General features: G+C 40.3%; 1 protein-coding gene across 1 annotated transcript in view; it reads right to left on the reverse strand.

The window, feature by feature from the left end:
• TRHDE (thyrotropin releasing hormone degrading enzyme) overlaps nt 1-17,195 on the reverse strand; it is a 934,547-nt gene that overhangs the window by 621,516 nt on the left and 295,836 nt on the right. The window contains exon 3 of the mRNA XM_089674098.1: nt 9,385-9,511. Coding sequence (XP_089530224.1) covers nt 9,385-9,511 — 127 coding nt within the window. The remainder of the gene's footprint in view (nt 1-9,384; nt 9,512-17,195) is intronic.

Consider the following 17,195-nt stretch of genomic DNA (forward strand, 5'->3'; position numbering starts at 1 on the left):
ACAGCAGGTTTATCAGAGGGGAATCCCCAGATAGTTCCCCTAACCAGAGCCACGTCAGTGGGTGGGGGCTGGTGGTAGGTCTGGAATCTTGCCCAATTGAGCGGTGCCGCTTCACGCGTGCGCAGTGGCCATCAGTTGTGCGCGATGTGCGCTCGCGTGATCGCGACGACGGACCTGTCCTTTGCATACTGCGCATGCTGGACCACGCATGCGCAGTCATGACCACGCTACACTGGCGTGCGTTACACACACAGGATCAGCCTGCAGCCATAGAAGGAGGCACAAGATCTCCCTCTGCTGCTGATCACTAAATATCACTGATCCAATATTATCCACCTGAGACATGGATTCTCCATCATTCGATTAAGAAACATATGCAGTTGCCTGGTAATATACATTGCACTATTTACTATCCATATTTTATGTTTACATGATTATATATGTATATATGTCATTATATGGTCACCAATCCATTAAGAAATCTATTGATTAATAATTTACTAATACATTATATACTATGTATCATCCAGCATCATGACAAGCACTTTGGATGAATTGCCCATTTTATATATCATTCATTAATGAATCATTTAATAATCAGGGTTTTATAATGATTTTTAATATTCAACATCTATCATCATCATTATCATTGTTGTTATCCTCTAGTTGATGTATTGTATCCATATTGAGTGGTTTATGCATTATGTGGTTTTATGTATTATTTCTTTCTGATGGCATTACAAATAGCTATTGTATGTTGACGACACCTTGGCCCCTCCTACTAGCCTGAGACTGCCCAACCCAGAGGGGAGGGCCTAATTTCAGTCCTTGGGTACATATAGGAGTGAGCACTCTCAGTTCAGCTAGCTCTGATGAAGAAGGGGCACCCTTCGAAACACGTCAGCTGTACTGAATATCCATCCCCTCGATGGGATTCGCGCTATCCTCAAGTCCCTTTGAGGACTTACGTGCCTGAGTTTATTTGCTGTTTGTGAGTATATTTTTATAATTAATAAATTTTGGTTACAGCCTTGTTTGGAGCCGCACAACCCTATATGCATTGGTGGACGATTTTTTCCAGGTCTGGTTCCATCTATTCGCCACCCGTCTGGGTCCTAGAGCGCAGGAGAATTCGTCTTTGATTTACTGTCTTGGTTTTTTGGGGCTCTTGCAGCCTTGACTCAGTCTCTGAATACCTCTGACTTAGTAGACTTCTGCTTCAGCATTTTAACAGTTATAAGACTCACTAGACTGTACTATTTTAAGACTCACTAAGACTGAACTATCATGGTCTTATCTATTGAAGAAAGGGAAGTCAGAAGAACTTCTCTAGCGAAAGGTTTCACATGCAGTATCAATGCATTTGAACATCTGTCAAAAGGACCTAACAATGAAGAATCTAGTGCGAGTACTACTTCGGACATTGTTATGAGGGAAGACAAAATGGTGTCACTCTTTTACAAACTCAAACATGCCTTAGAGAGAGAAATTGTCCAATGGTGGGATATACTATTATTGCAGAAATATCTAGAAACCCACAGGACTCCTAGTGGTCTTAGAATCACTAAATTGTGTAGCTTTTTAGATGAGGATCTAGATAGCAGTTGGAAGGAGGAACTCCGCAAATGTAACAGAATTTGGATGAATCTTATAATCCAACAAAGGGAAAGGAATCTAATAAACATTAAATCAGATATCGCCAGTTTACAAGAAGAACTGGCTTCATACACTGATATTCCTACTTTCAATGAATGGGACACCAAGGTCAATGATCAGATTATGCATTTCGAAACCAACACTATTAGCAATAAATCAGATACATTTGAAAGGGACAGACTAGATTACTCAAATGGGTGCGAGTTCAATTGGAAGCAGAAGTCTTCCAGTGCACCTACTCCACTGTCCAACACCCCATGGAACAATACACACCTACCCAGACATCATACTTCAAAGAATATTTCAGGTCACAATTCCCAAGGGTTCTCTAAATTGAATTTTCATAAGGGCTCTAAACCTACCTATAACCATCCTAAGACCTACCATCATAATTCCTATACACATAATAGAAATCAACATCTTACAAACAAGGGACATCATTCCACCAAGCAGTCCTATAAACCCACCTATTACAAAACTCATTTGTTACACACTAATCACCCCAATGGCTCTGCACCGTCATCTACTAGGAACCATATGGGCCCCCATTCTAAAGGGTCATTATCTCACAAAAATATACCATTGGAACCACCATCTCCTTACAATTATAGAACTGCTCATAACTACCCCAGTTTTCACCAAGATTCCAACATTGTGACCAGTCATACAAACTATATCGGCCCAAAGCGACCATTAGATACTGATGGTCGTGGTCATATACATTCAGACCAAAATCAACTTAATTTTTTAAAGGAAGCGGCTGCGAACCATTCACTGTCCGCAGCCCCATTGGATCAAACAATACCATCAATCCCCCTAAGGAAAAAGAGAGAAAGCGTACGAGATGAGGAAAGAGAGGGGGAAAGGGACACCAAAAGAGGAAGGAGATAAATATTAGAGCTCCCCTTTCTACTATTAAAATCTACAACTTATCAAAATCGATCTTCTCTGATTCAGAACTCGAACTCCTGAAAAAAGGTCTCAATTTTGCCCCTCCCATCCCAGCTAACCTGTTTGAACTTTTTGTGGACTTAAATAAGTTCATTCGGAATCTGACAGTTAAGAGATTTTTTCTTCTCAAAAACGACACTACCACTGATAGTGATAACTGTGTAAATCTTTCCCCGAATTCTCCCTTGATAGACGTTTCACTTGAAATGTCTATTATAAACATTTTTCCTCTATATGGAAGGTGTATCTATGGACAGTGAATCAGAATATCTTACCCTCACAGAGATGGTGACTGCCTTACAGGGAGAAATCATACATACGGGTTTCAAACCCAAATCCACGTTTTATCCCCATTGGGTCAAAGGTCATTATCTACCTACCTTTTATGAGACAGTACTAACGGAATTTAAAAAAATCTGTAACACTAATGCATTTACACGGAGACACTATCTACAACAGGACCAACTTAAAGCCTCACTTAAGATTCTCAAAGAGAATAAAGATGTAATAATTAGGCAAGCTGACAAAGGAGGAGGTCTGGTCATTCAAGACCGGGATACTTACATTACTGAAGCCCTGAGACTCCTTAATGACCGTCAAACCTATGAAGTCCTACCTAATGATCCCACAGTTCAATATCAATCCAAATACAAATCACTTTTAGAAACAGCACTATCTGATGAAATACTAACCAAAGAAGAATTTCTTTTTCTATTTATTAAACATCCTACCACTCCATTTTTTTATCATATTCCTAAAATACACAAGAAGAAAGACGATCCCCCTGGTAGACCCATCATCTCTGGCATAGGCAGCCTGACAAGCAATCTAGGCAGCTATATCGATCATTTTCTAAAAGATATAGTGTTAAATCTTTCATCCTATGTCAAAGATTCCAGTCACATACTGGATATACTAGCAGGTTATAAGTGGGAACAGGGGTATAGATGGCTTTCCTTGGATGTGGTATCACTGTACACGTCCATTAAACATGATCATGGCCTCCGAGCCATCCAGCATTTTCTAGCAAAGATTCACCACTCCATCATACACAAATCCAATTTCTATACAATTGCATTGAATTCGCCCTAGAACACAATCATTTTTCTTTTCTGGACAAACACTATCACCAGGTCCACGGCACCGCCATGGGCGCAAGATTTGCCCCCAGCTACGCAAATATCTTTATGGGATACTGGGAAAACAATTATATCTGGACCAATAATCCCTACAGTGCAAACCTTACCCTATACGGAAGGTATATAGATGATATTATCATCTGGAATGGTACAGATTCTCAGCTGGATGGGTTCCTGAAACACTGTGGAAACAACCCTTATGACATCTCATTCACTCATGTGATTGACGATGACAAATTAGTGTTTCTAGACCTAGAACTAAGGCATGACAGCAATGGCCAGATATGCTCAAAAACACATTTCAAACCAACAGCGGGTAATTCCTACTTACACGCTAGGAGCAACCATCATCCCCAGTGGATCCGCAATGTTCCCTTCGGACAGTTTTGTAGGTTAAAACGTACATGTACTTTAAAAGAAGACTACATAGAACAGAGTCTGATCCTTAAAAAGAAATTTGAGGAAAAAGGGTACGATGTACATCATATTGAAACAGCTTTCAATAAATATCTAGCTCTTTATGATCGCAATCCCACAGACTCTATTGACACGGCAACTAGCCCTAACCCTAAGAACTCTACTGTCACTTACAACAAGAATGAAGTACGGTTTTGTACTAGATTTAGCAACAAAGCCTGGGACATCAAACACATTCTGTCCAAAAATTGGAATATCTTAAAAAACGATCCAACTCTAGGAAACGCACTCCCTGATAAACCTACATTAATCTTCAGGAACCCTAGAGACCTTAAGAGCCTAATAGCACCAAGTAGAGTACGCAAAACTAATTACCAGTCGACATCCAACCCGAGTCCGTGGTCAGCGCTATTTGATCAAAAGGGTAGTTATAGATGTGGTGTTCATAACTGTGGTACATGTGGAGTCATATGGCATCGAAAACGAGACTTCTTGAGCACTGATGGCAAAAAAATATCCCATTAAACAGTTCATAAACTGTGGGACGTCTTTTGTTATTTATGGCCTAATCTGTCCATGCGGCCTATTATATGTAGGCCGTACCTCGCGTTGCCTAACGACACGCATCAGAGAGCATAAAAGCAACATAAAATTGGAAAAAGATAAATACTCAGTCCCCCGCCATTTTAAAGAAAAACATCAGAGTAATCACTATGGAATGAAAGTTTTTGGAATTGAGGCCATTACAAAGGATTTGGATAGTGGGAGGAGATACCAAGAGCTTTGCAGAACAGAAAGTTTTTGGATTTTTACATTGGGCACCCTGTCTCCTAGAGGTTTAAACGATGACCTTGAAATTCACACTCTCATTTAGCCACCAGGTAGTGCAGATATAACTAGTTGATCCCAATTTCTTTCATTTATTCATTTTAGTAATCCCCTCTCCTTTTTTTTTTTTCTTACTACTAGCTTTGACAATAACAGTCTCTCATCCTACTATATTACAAGTATACATATGCTTCCTCTGGTGGTATGGTGATAATCAGTGACTTCCTAGGACTATTCACTTATTCTGAGCCCACGCTTCATCGGTTTTTATGTGTGTATAGATATGAATTAGATATGAATCCCATCATATCATTATTTTTTATATATATATCATTTTATATTATTATATTTATTATATACATTTTTTTATACATGTCCGATATTTATCTAGTATCATTCATTGTCTACTATAACAACAAAAAATAATATATTTTTTATCATTTTTTTATCATTTTTATTTTTTTTATAATTGTTTTCTTTATTTTTCACATTTTTACATTCCCTTAATATTAATACTACAGATTGCTTCTCTTTGGGGTGAAAGTGGTGTCCTCTGTGCTTGGTTATAGCATTTTAATATTGGTATTTTCATTAATAGTATTATTATTATATTTATTATTATTTTAATACTTTTTTATCATCACAATTGCAGTTAACGTCTTTATTATCGAGGATTTTTATTTTTACTTCTATATCAAATGTGTAGTTATGTGTATAGATTTTTATATATATGATGCATAAATGATGTTTGTGTGGATATATGTATGTATATTTCATGTCCACCGGCAACACTACTGTCATTTCCATCCATGGTGATATATACTGTATATATATATATATATATATATATATATATATATATATATTTATTTTTATTTATTTATTTATCGAGTTTATATAGCGCCAAAGGGTTTGCTCAGCGCTGTACAATAGAGGGGGGGACAATACATGAAACAGAACAGTAACATCAAACAGCACACGAGGGGTTAGAGGGCCCTACTCTTTCGAGCTTACAATCTAGGAGGGAGGGGGTAGAGGCACAGGAGGAAACGGCTGTGGGGGATGGAGTGGTAGGAGGAGGGAAGGGCAGCGGCTGTTAGGTGAGGGTGGGGTAGGCTTCCCTGAAGAGGTGGGTTTTCAGGGAGCACCTGAAGGTGAGGAGGGAAGGTGACAGTCTGATGGATTGGGGTAGTGAGTTCCAGAGGATGGGGGAGGACCTGGAGAAGTCTTGCAGTCGTGCGTGGGAGGAGGAGACCAGGGAGCAAGATAGAAGGAGGTCCTGTGAAGAGCGAAGGGTACGGGTAGGGTGGTACCTGGGAATCAGGTCGGTGAGGTAGTTAGGGGCAGTGTTGTGAATGGCCTTATAGGTCAGGGTGAGCAATTTGAATTTAATGCGTTGGGCAATGGGGAGCCAGTGGAGGGAGAGGCAGAGGGGGGTGGCAGAGGTGGAGCTGCTGGTGAGGTGGATGAGTCTGGCTGCTGAGTTCAGGATGGTCTGGAGCGGGGAGAGTTTGCACTGGGGTAGGCCGGTGAGGAGGGAGTTGCAGTAGTCAAGGCGTGAGATAATCAGGGAGTGTACGAGTAGTTTAGTGGTGTCTGGGGTAAGGAAGGAGCGTATCTTGGCAATGTTCCGGAGGTGGAGCCTGCATGTGTTTGTAAGTGATTTGATATGAGGTTGAAAGGAAAGGTTTGAGTCCAGAATGACGCCAAGGACCTTGGCTTGCTGGGCGGGATTGATGGTGGTGTTGTTGGTAGTGATGGAAAGGATGGGGGGGGGGGGCACGGGCTGGGGGGAAGACGAGAAGCTCGGTTTTGGAGAGGTTGAGCTTGAGGAAATGGAGCGACATCCAGTCAGAGATGTCGTTTAGGAGGTGAGTGATGCGGGCGGAGAATGTGGGGGTGAGGTGAGGGCTGGATAGGTAGATTTGAGTATATATAATATACTATACGTTTACTTCTTCCACTCTATTACATCTCTTTATTGTGGAAGTCAGTGCCCTTTTGACTACCCCATAAGACTGGACATTACGGAGGCTCAACAGCAGGTTTATCAGAGGGGAATCCCCAGATAGTTCCCCTAACCAGAGCCACGTCAGTGGGTGGGGGCTGGTGGTAGGTCTGGAATCTTGCCCAATTGAGCGGTGCCGCTTCACGCGTGCGCAGTGGCCGTCAGTTGTGCGCGATGTGCGCTCCGTGATCGGAGGCTCAATAGCAGGTTTGTCTGAGGGGAATCCCCAGATAATTCCCCCAACCAGAGCCACGTTAGTGGGTGGGGGCTGGTGATAGGTCTGGAATCTTGCCCAATTGAGCGGTGCCGCTTCACGCGTGCGCAGTGGCCGTCAGATGTGCGCAAAGTGTGCTCGTGTGATCGCGCCGACGGACCTGTCCTTTGCATACTGCGCATGCTGGACCACGCATGCGCAGTCATGACCACGCTACACTGGCGTGCGTTCCACACACAGGATCAGCCTGCAGCCATAGAAGGAGGCACAAGATCTCCCTCTGCTGCTGATCACTAAACATCACTGATCCAATATTATCCACCTGAGACATGGATTCTCCATCATTCGATTAAGAAACATATGCAGTTGCCTGGTAATATACATTGCACTATTTACTATCCATATTTTATGTTTACATGATTATATATGTATATATGTCATTATATGGTCACCTATCCATTAAGAAATCTATTGATTAATAATTTACTAATACATTATATACTATGTATCATCCAGCATCATGACAAGCACTTTGGATGAATTGCCCATTTTATATATCATTCATTAATGAATCATTTAATAATCAGGGTTTTATAATGATTTTTAATATTCAACATCTATCATCATCATTATCATTGTTGTTATCCTCTAGTTGATGTATTGTATCCATATTGAGTGGTTTATGCATTATGTGGTTTTATGTATTATTTCTTTCTGATGGCATTACAAATAGCTATTGTATGTTGACGACACCTTGGCCCCTCCTACTAGCCTGAGACTGCCCAACCCAGAGGGGAGGGCCTAATTTCAGTCCTTAGGTACATATAGGAGTGAGCACTCTCAGTTCAGCTAGCTCTGATGAAGAAGGGGCACCCTTCGAAACGCGTCAGCTGTACTGAATATCCATCCCCTCGATGGGATTCGCGCTATCTTCAAGTCCCCTTGAGGACTTACATGCCTGATTTTATTCGCTGTTTGTGAGTATATTTTTATAATTCATACATTTTGGTTACTGAGGTAATGCGCAAGGTTGGTGCGCTTCTCGTTTTCATTTCGTTCTAGCACCAGCTCTCAATACTCCAACAGATGTATGATTAGCTTAATATGCCTGCAAGTACCAAGTGTTTTAGTTCATATGATACATGAATCACTCCTTTATTAGGAGAAGGCCTTCTTTTGACAAAAACTCTGCAGATTAATTCTGAATTGAAATTTTCTTTTGCTTTGGCAACACAAATGTTGCTGGTATAATTCTAGAAGCTATTTCTGAATATACTTAAAGATAAAAGGATATATAAATCCAAGAATAGAAAATTAATACAGCTTTAGCGGTGATTGAATTTTTCTCTTCTGAATTCCTTTTTTTCAGGCTAAATACCTTTCCTGGAATTTCAGATCCATCCATTGTCCCTGTACCTTCCTGTGCATTAAACTGACATGTTGTCAGCTTTCTCAGCTATATTCTATTGACTACAGAATTTCTCCCTATACAATGCAGAGAGGTTTAAGGGGAATGGTTCTGTATTACAAACACACTTCCTGTTCAAGTAGACAGTGCTGCTTCTCCATCATTGCTGTGCAGTGAGTGAGCATTGTCACTCTAGGAAGTGTTACTGGCATATTTACCAAGTGAAAATTAAAGGAAAATGCCTGAAAATGGAACTAATGCAGCTATCACTTCTAAGGACTGGTAAGCTGCAATGTAATAATTTTTCTTTTGAGTTTAGCTACACTTTGTGATATTTTCCCTTATTACTGTCACATTACCTGCGTAATGTATTAATTTTTGTTGTCTTCTCTTGAACAAATTTGGTTACTTTGTAATGTATTAAGTCATCAAGGGTTACACTATAACTAATAAAGCATATGTTCCAAGTTTTCCAAGGAGTACAGGGGCTTGAACACAAGGAAAGCCTCCTTCAGGCCCTTTCAATATCAAGCAATAAATTCAAAACAATACCAACATAAAAAGAAAACCTAAATTAAGTTGCCACTAACACCAAGCAATTATGCCAAAATGTGTATACAGATCCTTTAATAAATATCATAACATTAAAACCACTTTAAAATTAAAGTACTATTAAAACCACATTAAATGAAAATACAAAATTGTGTATAGCATTACATGCAGGACAAGTAAAAGTCAAGTTAAGTATTTATTTAAGCCTTACCCAATTTTGGCAATGAGTATGGAACCTTGAAGTAATCTTCATAAAATTCCAAAAGTCTTTTTGTGATATTGAGCGAATAGTCACCAGATCCCCTTCTCACTGCATCAGGTCGTGCATAAAGTCTTACCTGGAAAGGAAAGTAAATGCCCAGTTTAAAGACTAGCAATAATTGGTACTATAACAAAACGTAGAAACTGCAGCACCACAAATAAAATAATCTATACGACAATAAAATAAAATAAACATTAGCCAAAATATTGTTCACTAGTGCAAAGAAGAAGTTAAAAAAGTTCATAATGTAAACAATATTTTTCAGTATATTGATTGTCTTCCCATTAATTGCCAATCAGTGAAAATCCTTGTGATCAACCAATTAGAGAATACTCCGACCTTGGTTATATCCTTTCTATTACAAAAATAGATATTCTATTACAAAAAAAGATATACAGCGCTTAACCGATTCCCAACCACCCTATAGCAGAAGTACTGCTACAGGGCGGTAGGGATGTGCAAAATCATGTATATATATGTGATTGTGCATTTCTGGGTATTGGCTCCTTGGCATGTCAATCACAGGCTCCTGGCTGCCGATTCTTGGCCGGGACTCAGTGATCGTTGGGAGAGCTGACAAGAGAGAGGTCTGTATATAAACATCACAGATCATTCCCTGCCAGCACGAACAGGCTGCTTTGAATTGCTCTGCACAGCAAAGCAATACAAAGCTGCATATCTCCCTAGTAAAACACATACAGCACATTATGTAAAGCACAGCACACTGTTAACCCTTTGATCACCCAAAATGTTAATCACTTCCTGCCCAATATCATTAGTACAGTGTCGGTGCTTTTCATTAGCACTGATCACTGTATTAGTATCACTGGGGATGTCAGTGGCGGTTAGTCAGCCCCCCCCCCCCCCGTGCTAGAATTTCCTCAGAAGTCACGCAATAAGTCGCTGGTTGTCGGCATTACTAGTAGAAAAAAAAAATTCCAGTTTATATACCGCCATTTGTAGATGCTATAACATTCACATAAACCAATTAATTTACACATACTGGGTTTTTTTTTAGCAAAGACATGTAGCAGAATACATTTTGGCCTAAATCTATGAAGACATTTTATTTTAACCTCTTAACACCGGCCGAACGCAGGTGTGCGGCCTCCTGGCGTCTGAGCCTTGATGCCGAGTGGCCACACATTTGCGTGCAATTAAGGAAAACATATGCGCTGAGAGCTCCCAGCACACATGTCCGGTACTCACAGAAAGGTCCCAATCTCCTGTTTCGATCGGGACCTTTCCTGATCATGTGACCGCTGTGACGGAGTCTCACATGACCCTAAACCCCGCCCTGCCTCCCAGCTTCTGAAACCCTTAAAGGGCCGGGAGGCACCGGTGCCAAGGGGTTACATTTTTTTTACTGGATATTTTTTATAGCAAAAAGTCAAAAATATAGTTTTTTTTCAATATTGTTGGTCTTTTTTTGTTTATAGCACAAAAAATTTAAAACGCCCAGGTGATCAAATACCACCAAAAGAAAGCTCTATTTGTTGGAAAAAAGGACATAAATTTAATTTATGCACAATGCTGCATGACCGTGCAATTGTCAGTTAAAGTAACGCAGCGTCGTAATGCAAAAAATGGCCTGGTCAGGAAGGGTGGTAAATCCTCTGGAGGGCAAGTGGTTAATTAGGCAGTGTAGCACTGATCCTCCTCAGCTATATTTGATTGAAGAATGGACAATAAACCTTTCAGCATGGGTCAGCTCAAACAACTGAAGAACTATCACCTTTGCATAGAACACCTTTATTCAACAAACACATGAATGAATCCATTTACACAGTGTGTGTGCTTCACAGCATTGGCAATATGAGTTTTCTCAGACAGCGTTAATCACTTGCCTACCTTGCTTTACAAAAGCAGTCCTCTCACCCTCCTGGATCATCACTTAGTTGACAGAGTAGCTCGGCCAGACATGCTTCATCAATTAGGACATTGTCAAAGACACAGAGCACTGCGTGTAAAGCTCTTACTTATTGTGCGAGCATCACCATAATATCAGTCACAAGAGTGACAGCTGAACAGAATGTTGCATGAAATTTGCTAGCAGGAAACAATAACGGAGCTTTGTGGTGCAAGGAGTAATAGCACAGCATCCCCAAGATAAGCATGTACTTTGCTAAGTATAACTAAAGGCAAAATGTTTTTTTGTTTAGTTTTGGATAGAGTGCAGAGGGATTAAGAACACCTGTTAGGTTTTATTGCTGTCTGTTCACAAATTATATTTCACAGACATAGCTTGCTTCTCAACTACCAATTATTACATAAGGCAGAGCCTGTACACTGCACCAGTGTATCATTTCAGTGCAGGGGCGTCCCTAGGGCTGGTGTCACCCGGTGCGGTAACACTTAGTGACACCCCATCCGACGATCCCTGCAGGATGAATCGGATCTGTGGATTGAGCATTATGGATCGGAGTCCAATCCATTATCCTCCCCAATCCGCAGATCCATCCTGCGGGGATTGTCGGCTTGCTTCAAAACTTACCTTTTCGGGGAGCTCGTATAGGTTGCAAGCCGACCATCCCCGCAGGATGGATTGGATCTGTGGATTGGGGAGGATAATGGATCGGACTCCAAGCCATTATGCTCAATCCGCAGATCCGATCCATCCTGCGGGGATCGTCGGCTTGCTTTAAAACTTACCTTTTCGGGGAGCTCGTATAGGTTGCAAGCTGACCATCCCCGCAGGATGGATCGGATCTGTGGATTGGGGAGGATAATGGATCGGACTCCAAGCCATTATGCTCAATCCGCAGATCCGATCCATCCTGCGGGGATCGTCGGCTTGCTTTAAAACTTACCTTTTCGCAAAGCGGATCTGTGTTACCCCGTGCAAAAGGTGTCACCCGGTGCGGAGAGCACCCCTCGCACCTACCTATTGACGCCCCTGTTTCAGTGCAACAACTGTATACAGTATATCCTAGAAGTCCACTTCTTTTATAATATGCAAAAGTGGTGGCTATGTTCTCAAAGCATGTCCCCCCCACCCCCTTCCCCGTGTGGGGCCACTGGGAGGAGAAAGTGAGTGCAAAAATAGTGGCTTCAGAGTCACCAAAGTATTTATAAATACTGTATGTATATTGAACAAATGCGTAAGAAACAAATTATCATCCAACATATCACCATAGGTATTTTGCAGGTATTAATAGTGAACTACACCTACCTACTAAATCTATAAAGAACAATCTTATGTTTTTGCTTCTGACCAGATTAATTAATCCCCAAATGTAGTGTTGGCTCCTATACGTAGACTAATAAATATAAAGTGAAAATATATTCAGATAAAAAAATCCAAACAAAAACTTTCAGTGTTAGCCATTCAGAGTTGCAATACCACATATCTCCAGTAGGTGTTTCCATGATTAAAGTGTTACTAAACCCCGGACCCTGAATCCACTATATCTGGTCTCCCACAGTACACAGAACATAGAAATGCAACTATGTTAGTAAATATAAACTGCTAAATACCTTTTCTCATCAGAAGTTAGAACAGAATTGTGGCTTCTATCAGTGTTCAACCAAGCACTAGCTAAAGCTTGTAGTAGGAGTTTTATTTCTGCTCTAGGAGGATGCAAAACACCTGACCTTTGTCTGACCAGTGCTGATTGGCCCTGTGCTGAGCACATGCACTCTCCCAAGAAAAAAAAAAACAAACCTCTCTAGCAATACGTACCAAACTGAGCATGTGCAAAATGCCTACAGTCTTATCAGGAGATAAGAGGTGGCTGTTTGAACAAGGGTAGGAACAAAGCAGTAGGGATCAAATGGCCTATTTACACAATGCAGAGAATTAACCCCTTAGGTTCCACAGTGAGTATAACAAGCATGCTTTACTACATATCCAGGCTGATTTTACTGTTGTGTTAGTAACACTTTAACCTCTTGCCCTCCTGAGGATTTACCCCCCTTCCTAACCAGGCCATTTTTTGTGATGCGCTGCGTTACTTTAACTGACAATTGCGCGGTCGTGCAACGCTTTTTTCCCCACACATAGAGCTTTCTTTAAGTGGTATTTGATCGCCTGTGCGTTTTTTTGTGTGCTATAAACAAAAAAAGACTGACATATTTGAGGAAAAAAACAATATTTTTGACATTTTTCTATTAAATGTTTCAAAAACAAATTTCGTCATAAATTTAGGCCAAAATGTATTCTGCTACATGTCTTTGCTAAAAAAAAATCCCAATATGTGTAAATTAATTGGTTTACAAGAAAGTTATAGCATTTACAAATGGCAGTATATATACTGGAATTTTTTTCTATTTTTTTTTACTAGTAATGGCAGCAATCAGACGCTGGGGGTCACTGACATCCCCAGTGACACCAATATAGTGATCAGTGCTAATAAAAAGCACTGACACTGTACTAATGGCACTGGGCAGGCAGGGGTTAACATTTGGGGCAATCAAAGGGTTACCTGAGTGCTGTGTGCTGTGTGAGTGCTTTACACTGTAAGCACACTGATTTGTATGGCTGTGCTATGCACAGCCATACAAAGCAATGTGCAGCAGCTGACAGGGGAGAGATCTGTATTGTTTATACACAGGTCTCTGCCTCGTCGGAGATACTTGGCGATCACCAGGTGCGGACAAAAAATCACCGGGAAGGACCCAGTGATTGACAGCTGAGGCCACAAATGGTGGCGTGTGTGCGCCCCCTACCCGGCACTGCAAAACCACACATATATATATGATTTTGCGGACCCGTGCTGCCCTGTAGCAGTATTTTTGCTATAGGGCGGTGCAGAAGTGGTTAAGGAAAACACTAACTGGGTATCATAAATAAACCAACCCTTATCCTACAATCAAAATGAACCAATTCAGTAGGATCAATGAGTCAACGTATCTTGATGTATTATTACTTATCCATATTTGCTGAACCTTTAGCGTTAATCCACTCCTTGGACACCTGACAACCAAATGGATGCAATTACCCCTATATATACACTCTATTATCCTACCCAACCCCACCCACAGGGGATGCCCTTCACCCAACACAGTGCCACCACTATGTAGTTCTTTATCCCTCACACCTTACTAGCATAATGGAGAGAAACAAATATCCATCTCTTTTCCAGATATGGCGACACATAAAACATGTCCCGCATGCATGTTCAAACAGCCCCATAGAAAACAAACAGGGATATATATTAATATATTTTATATATACACACAGTTGTGTTCAAAATAATAGCAGTGTGTTGAAAAAAGTGAATAAAGCTCAAAATCCTTCTAATAGCTTTTATTTCCATACACACAAATGCATTGGGAACACTACACATTCTATTCCAAATCAAAACATGAAGAAAAATATATCAAATTTGTGTTGTTCTTCTAAAGAAATTGAAGAAAAGTGAATATTAGACTGATCAAAAAAATAGCAGTGTTTGTATTCTTCTTTACAAACTCAAACATTCACTATATAAACTGAAAAATGTTTGAAGATTTTGCTTTCCTTTGAATCACTTAATTAATATTTAGTTGTATAAGCACTGTTTCTGAGAACTGCTGTACATCTGTGTTGCATGGAGTCAACCAACTTCTGGCACCTGTGAACAGGTATTCCAGCCCAGGATGATTGGACTACATTCCACAGTTCTTCTCTATTTCTTGGTTTTGCCTCAGAAACTGCATTTTTGATGTCACCCCACAAGTTTTCTATTGGATTAAGATCCGGGGATTGGGCTGGCCACTCCATAACGTCAATCTTGTTGGTCTGGAACCAAGATGTTGCACGTTTACTGGTGTGTTTGGGGTCGTTGTCTTGTTTTAACACCCATTTCAAGGGCATTTCCTCTTCAGCATAAGGCAGCATGACCTCTTCAAGTATTCTGATGTATTCAAACTGATTCATGATCCCTGGTATGCGATAAATAGGCCCAACACCGTAGTATGAGAAACATCCCCATATCATGATGCTTGTGCAACCATGTTTCACTGTCTTCACAGTGTACTGTGGCTTGAATTCAGTGTTTGGGGGTCATCTGACAAACTGTCTCCGGCCACTAGACCCAAAAAGAACAATCTTACTTTCATCAGTCCACAAAATGTTGCGCCATTTCTCTTTAGGCCAGTCAATGTGCTCTTTGGCAAATTGTAACCTCTTCAGGACATGTCTTTTTTTCAACAGTGGGACTTTGCGGGGGCTTCTTGCAGATAGCTTGGCTTCACATAGGCATCTTCTAATTGTAACAGTACTCACAGGTAACTTTAGACCTTCTTTGATCTTCCTGGAGCTGATTGTTGGCTGAGTCCTTGCCATTTTGGCTATTCTTCTATCCATTCGAATGGTAGTTTTTCGCTTTCTTCCACATCTTTCAGGTTTTGGTTGCCATTTTAAAGCATTTGCGATCATTTTAGCTGAGCAGCCTATCATTTTCTGCACTTCTTTATATGTTTTCCCCTCTCCAATCAACTTTTTAATCAAGGTACGCTGTTCTTCTGAACAATGTCTGGAACGACCCATTTTCCTCAGAATTTCAGAGAGAAATACACTGTAACCAGCATGTACAACATTTGCTGCCTTCTTTCCTTAAATAAGGGCAATAATTGCCACCTGTTTTTCAAAGAATGAATGACCTCACTAATAGAACTCCACACTGCTATTATTTTGAACATGCCCCTTTCAATTAGTGATTCAATTACACAGAATCAGCAGCATGCATGTCATGACTGTTGGGTCTGTTGGATTTCTATTACTCTACTACACCTGCTAGTAAATTATTTGCCATGTAGAAATATAATTTCTACCAAAACAGTGATTGATCAGCTTAGTGATGTCTGACTGCTATTATTTTGAACACAACTGTATATATATACACACACACACACACACACACACATTACTGTGCAAAAAGGAGGGAACTTTTTTTTTTTTTAATCACCAGAGCTCTGGGAGGTTTTACCTCTTTCATGACTATAGCATTTTTTGCTATTCAGCACTGTGAGATTTTAACTAGCGCAGTCAGTTATTAGTTTAACTAATTGCGCAGTCATGCAACACAGAGCTCTCTTTTGGTGGTATTTGATCACCACTGGGTTTTTTTATTGCAATATAAATGAAAAAAGACCAAACATTTTGAAAAAAAACCCAATATTTTCTACTTTCTGTTATAAAGCATATTCAATAAAAACATTTAAAAAAAATCAAATTTCTTTGTAAATTTAGGCTAAAATGTATTCTGCTACATGTCTTCAGTAAAAAAAAAATCCCTATCAGTGTATATTAATTGGTTTGAGTAAAAGTTATAGCGTCTGCAAACTATGGTATATATACTGGAATTTACGCAGCAATGACACTATACTAGTAATGACGCTGATCAGTGACTTATAATGCGACTGTGATAGTGTGACAGGCAAACTGATGCTAGCTGACACTGGCTGTGAGGTACACTAACTGACTGACATCAATAAGGACACTAATGTAGTGATCAGTGTTAATACTGCACACTGTCACTGTACTAATGACACTGGCTGGGAAGAGATTAACATCTAAAGGCAACCAAAGAATTAACTGTGTGCCAAAAAATGTGTAATGTGTGTTATATGTGCTACTTTTACTTTACTGTACGGCTATTTATTCTCCCTGCTTTTCAGGAAAAATAAATAGTCAGATTGCTGTTCCTTGTACTCTGTACGCAGTATGTGATTGGACACCACTGATCAGCTGACTTCAGCCAAAATCATCTGCTGAAATCAACTGCCAAAGTCGTGCTGTGTCCAATCACAGTACGGGTCAGCAGGGGACATGCACC

This window comes from Staurois parvus, unplaced genomic scaffold, assembly GCF_062004578.1.
Source record: "Staurois parvus isolate SC_StPar_1 unplaced genomic scaffold, SC_StPar_1.0 ptg000147l, whole genome shotgun sequence".
Classification (NCBI taxonomy): domain Eukaryota; kingdom Metazoa; phylum Chordata; class Amphibia; order Anura; family Ranidae; genus Staurois; species Staurois parvus.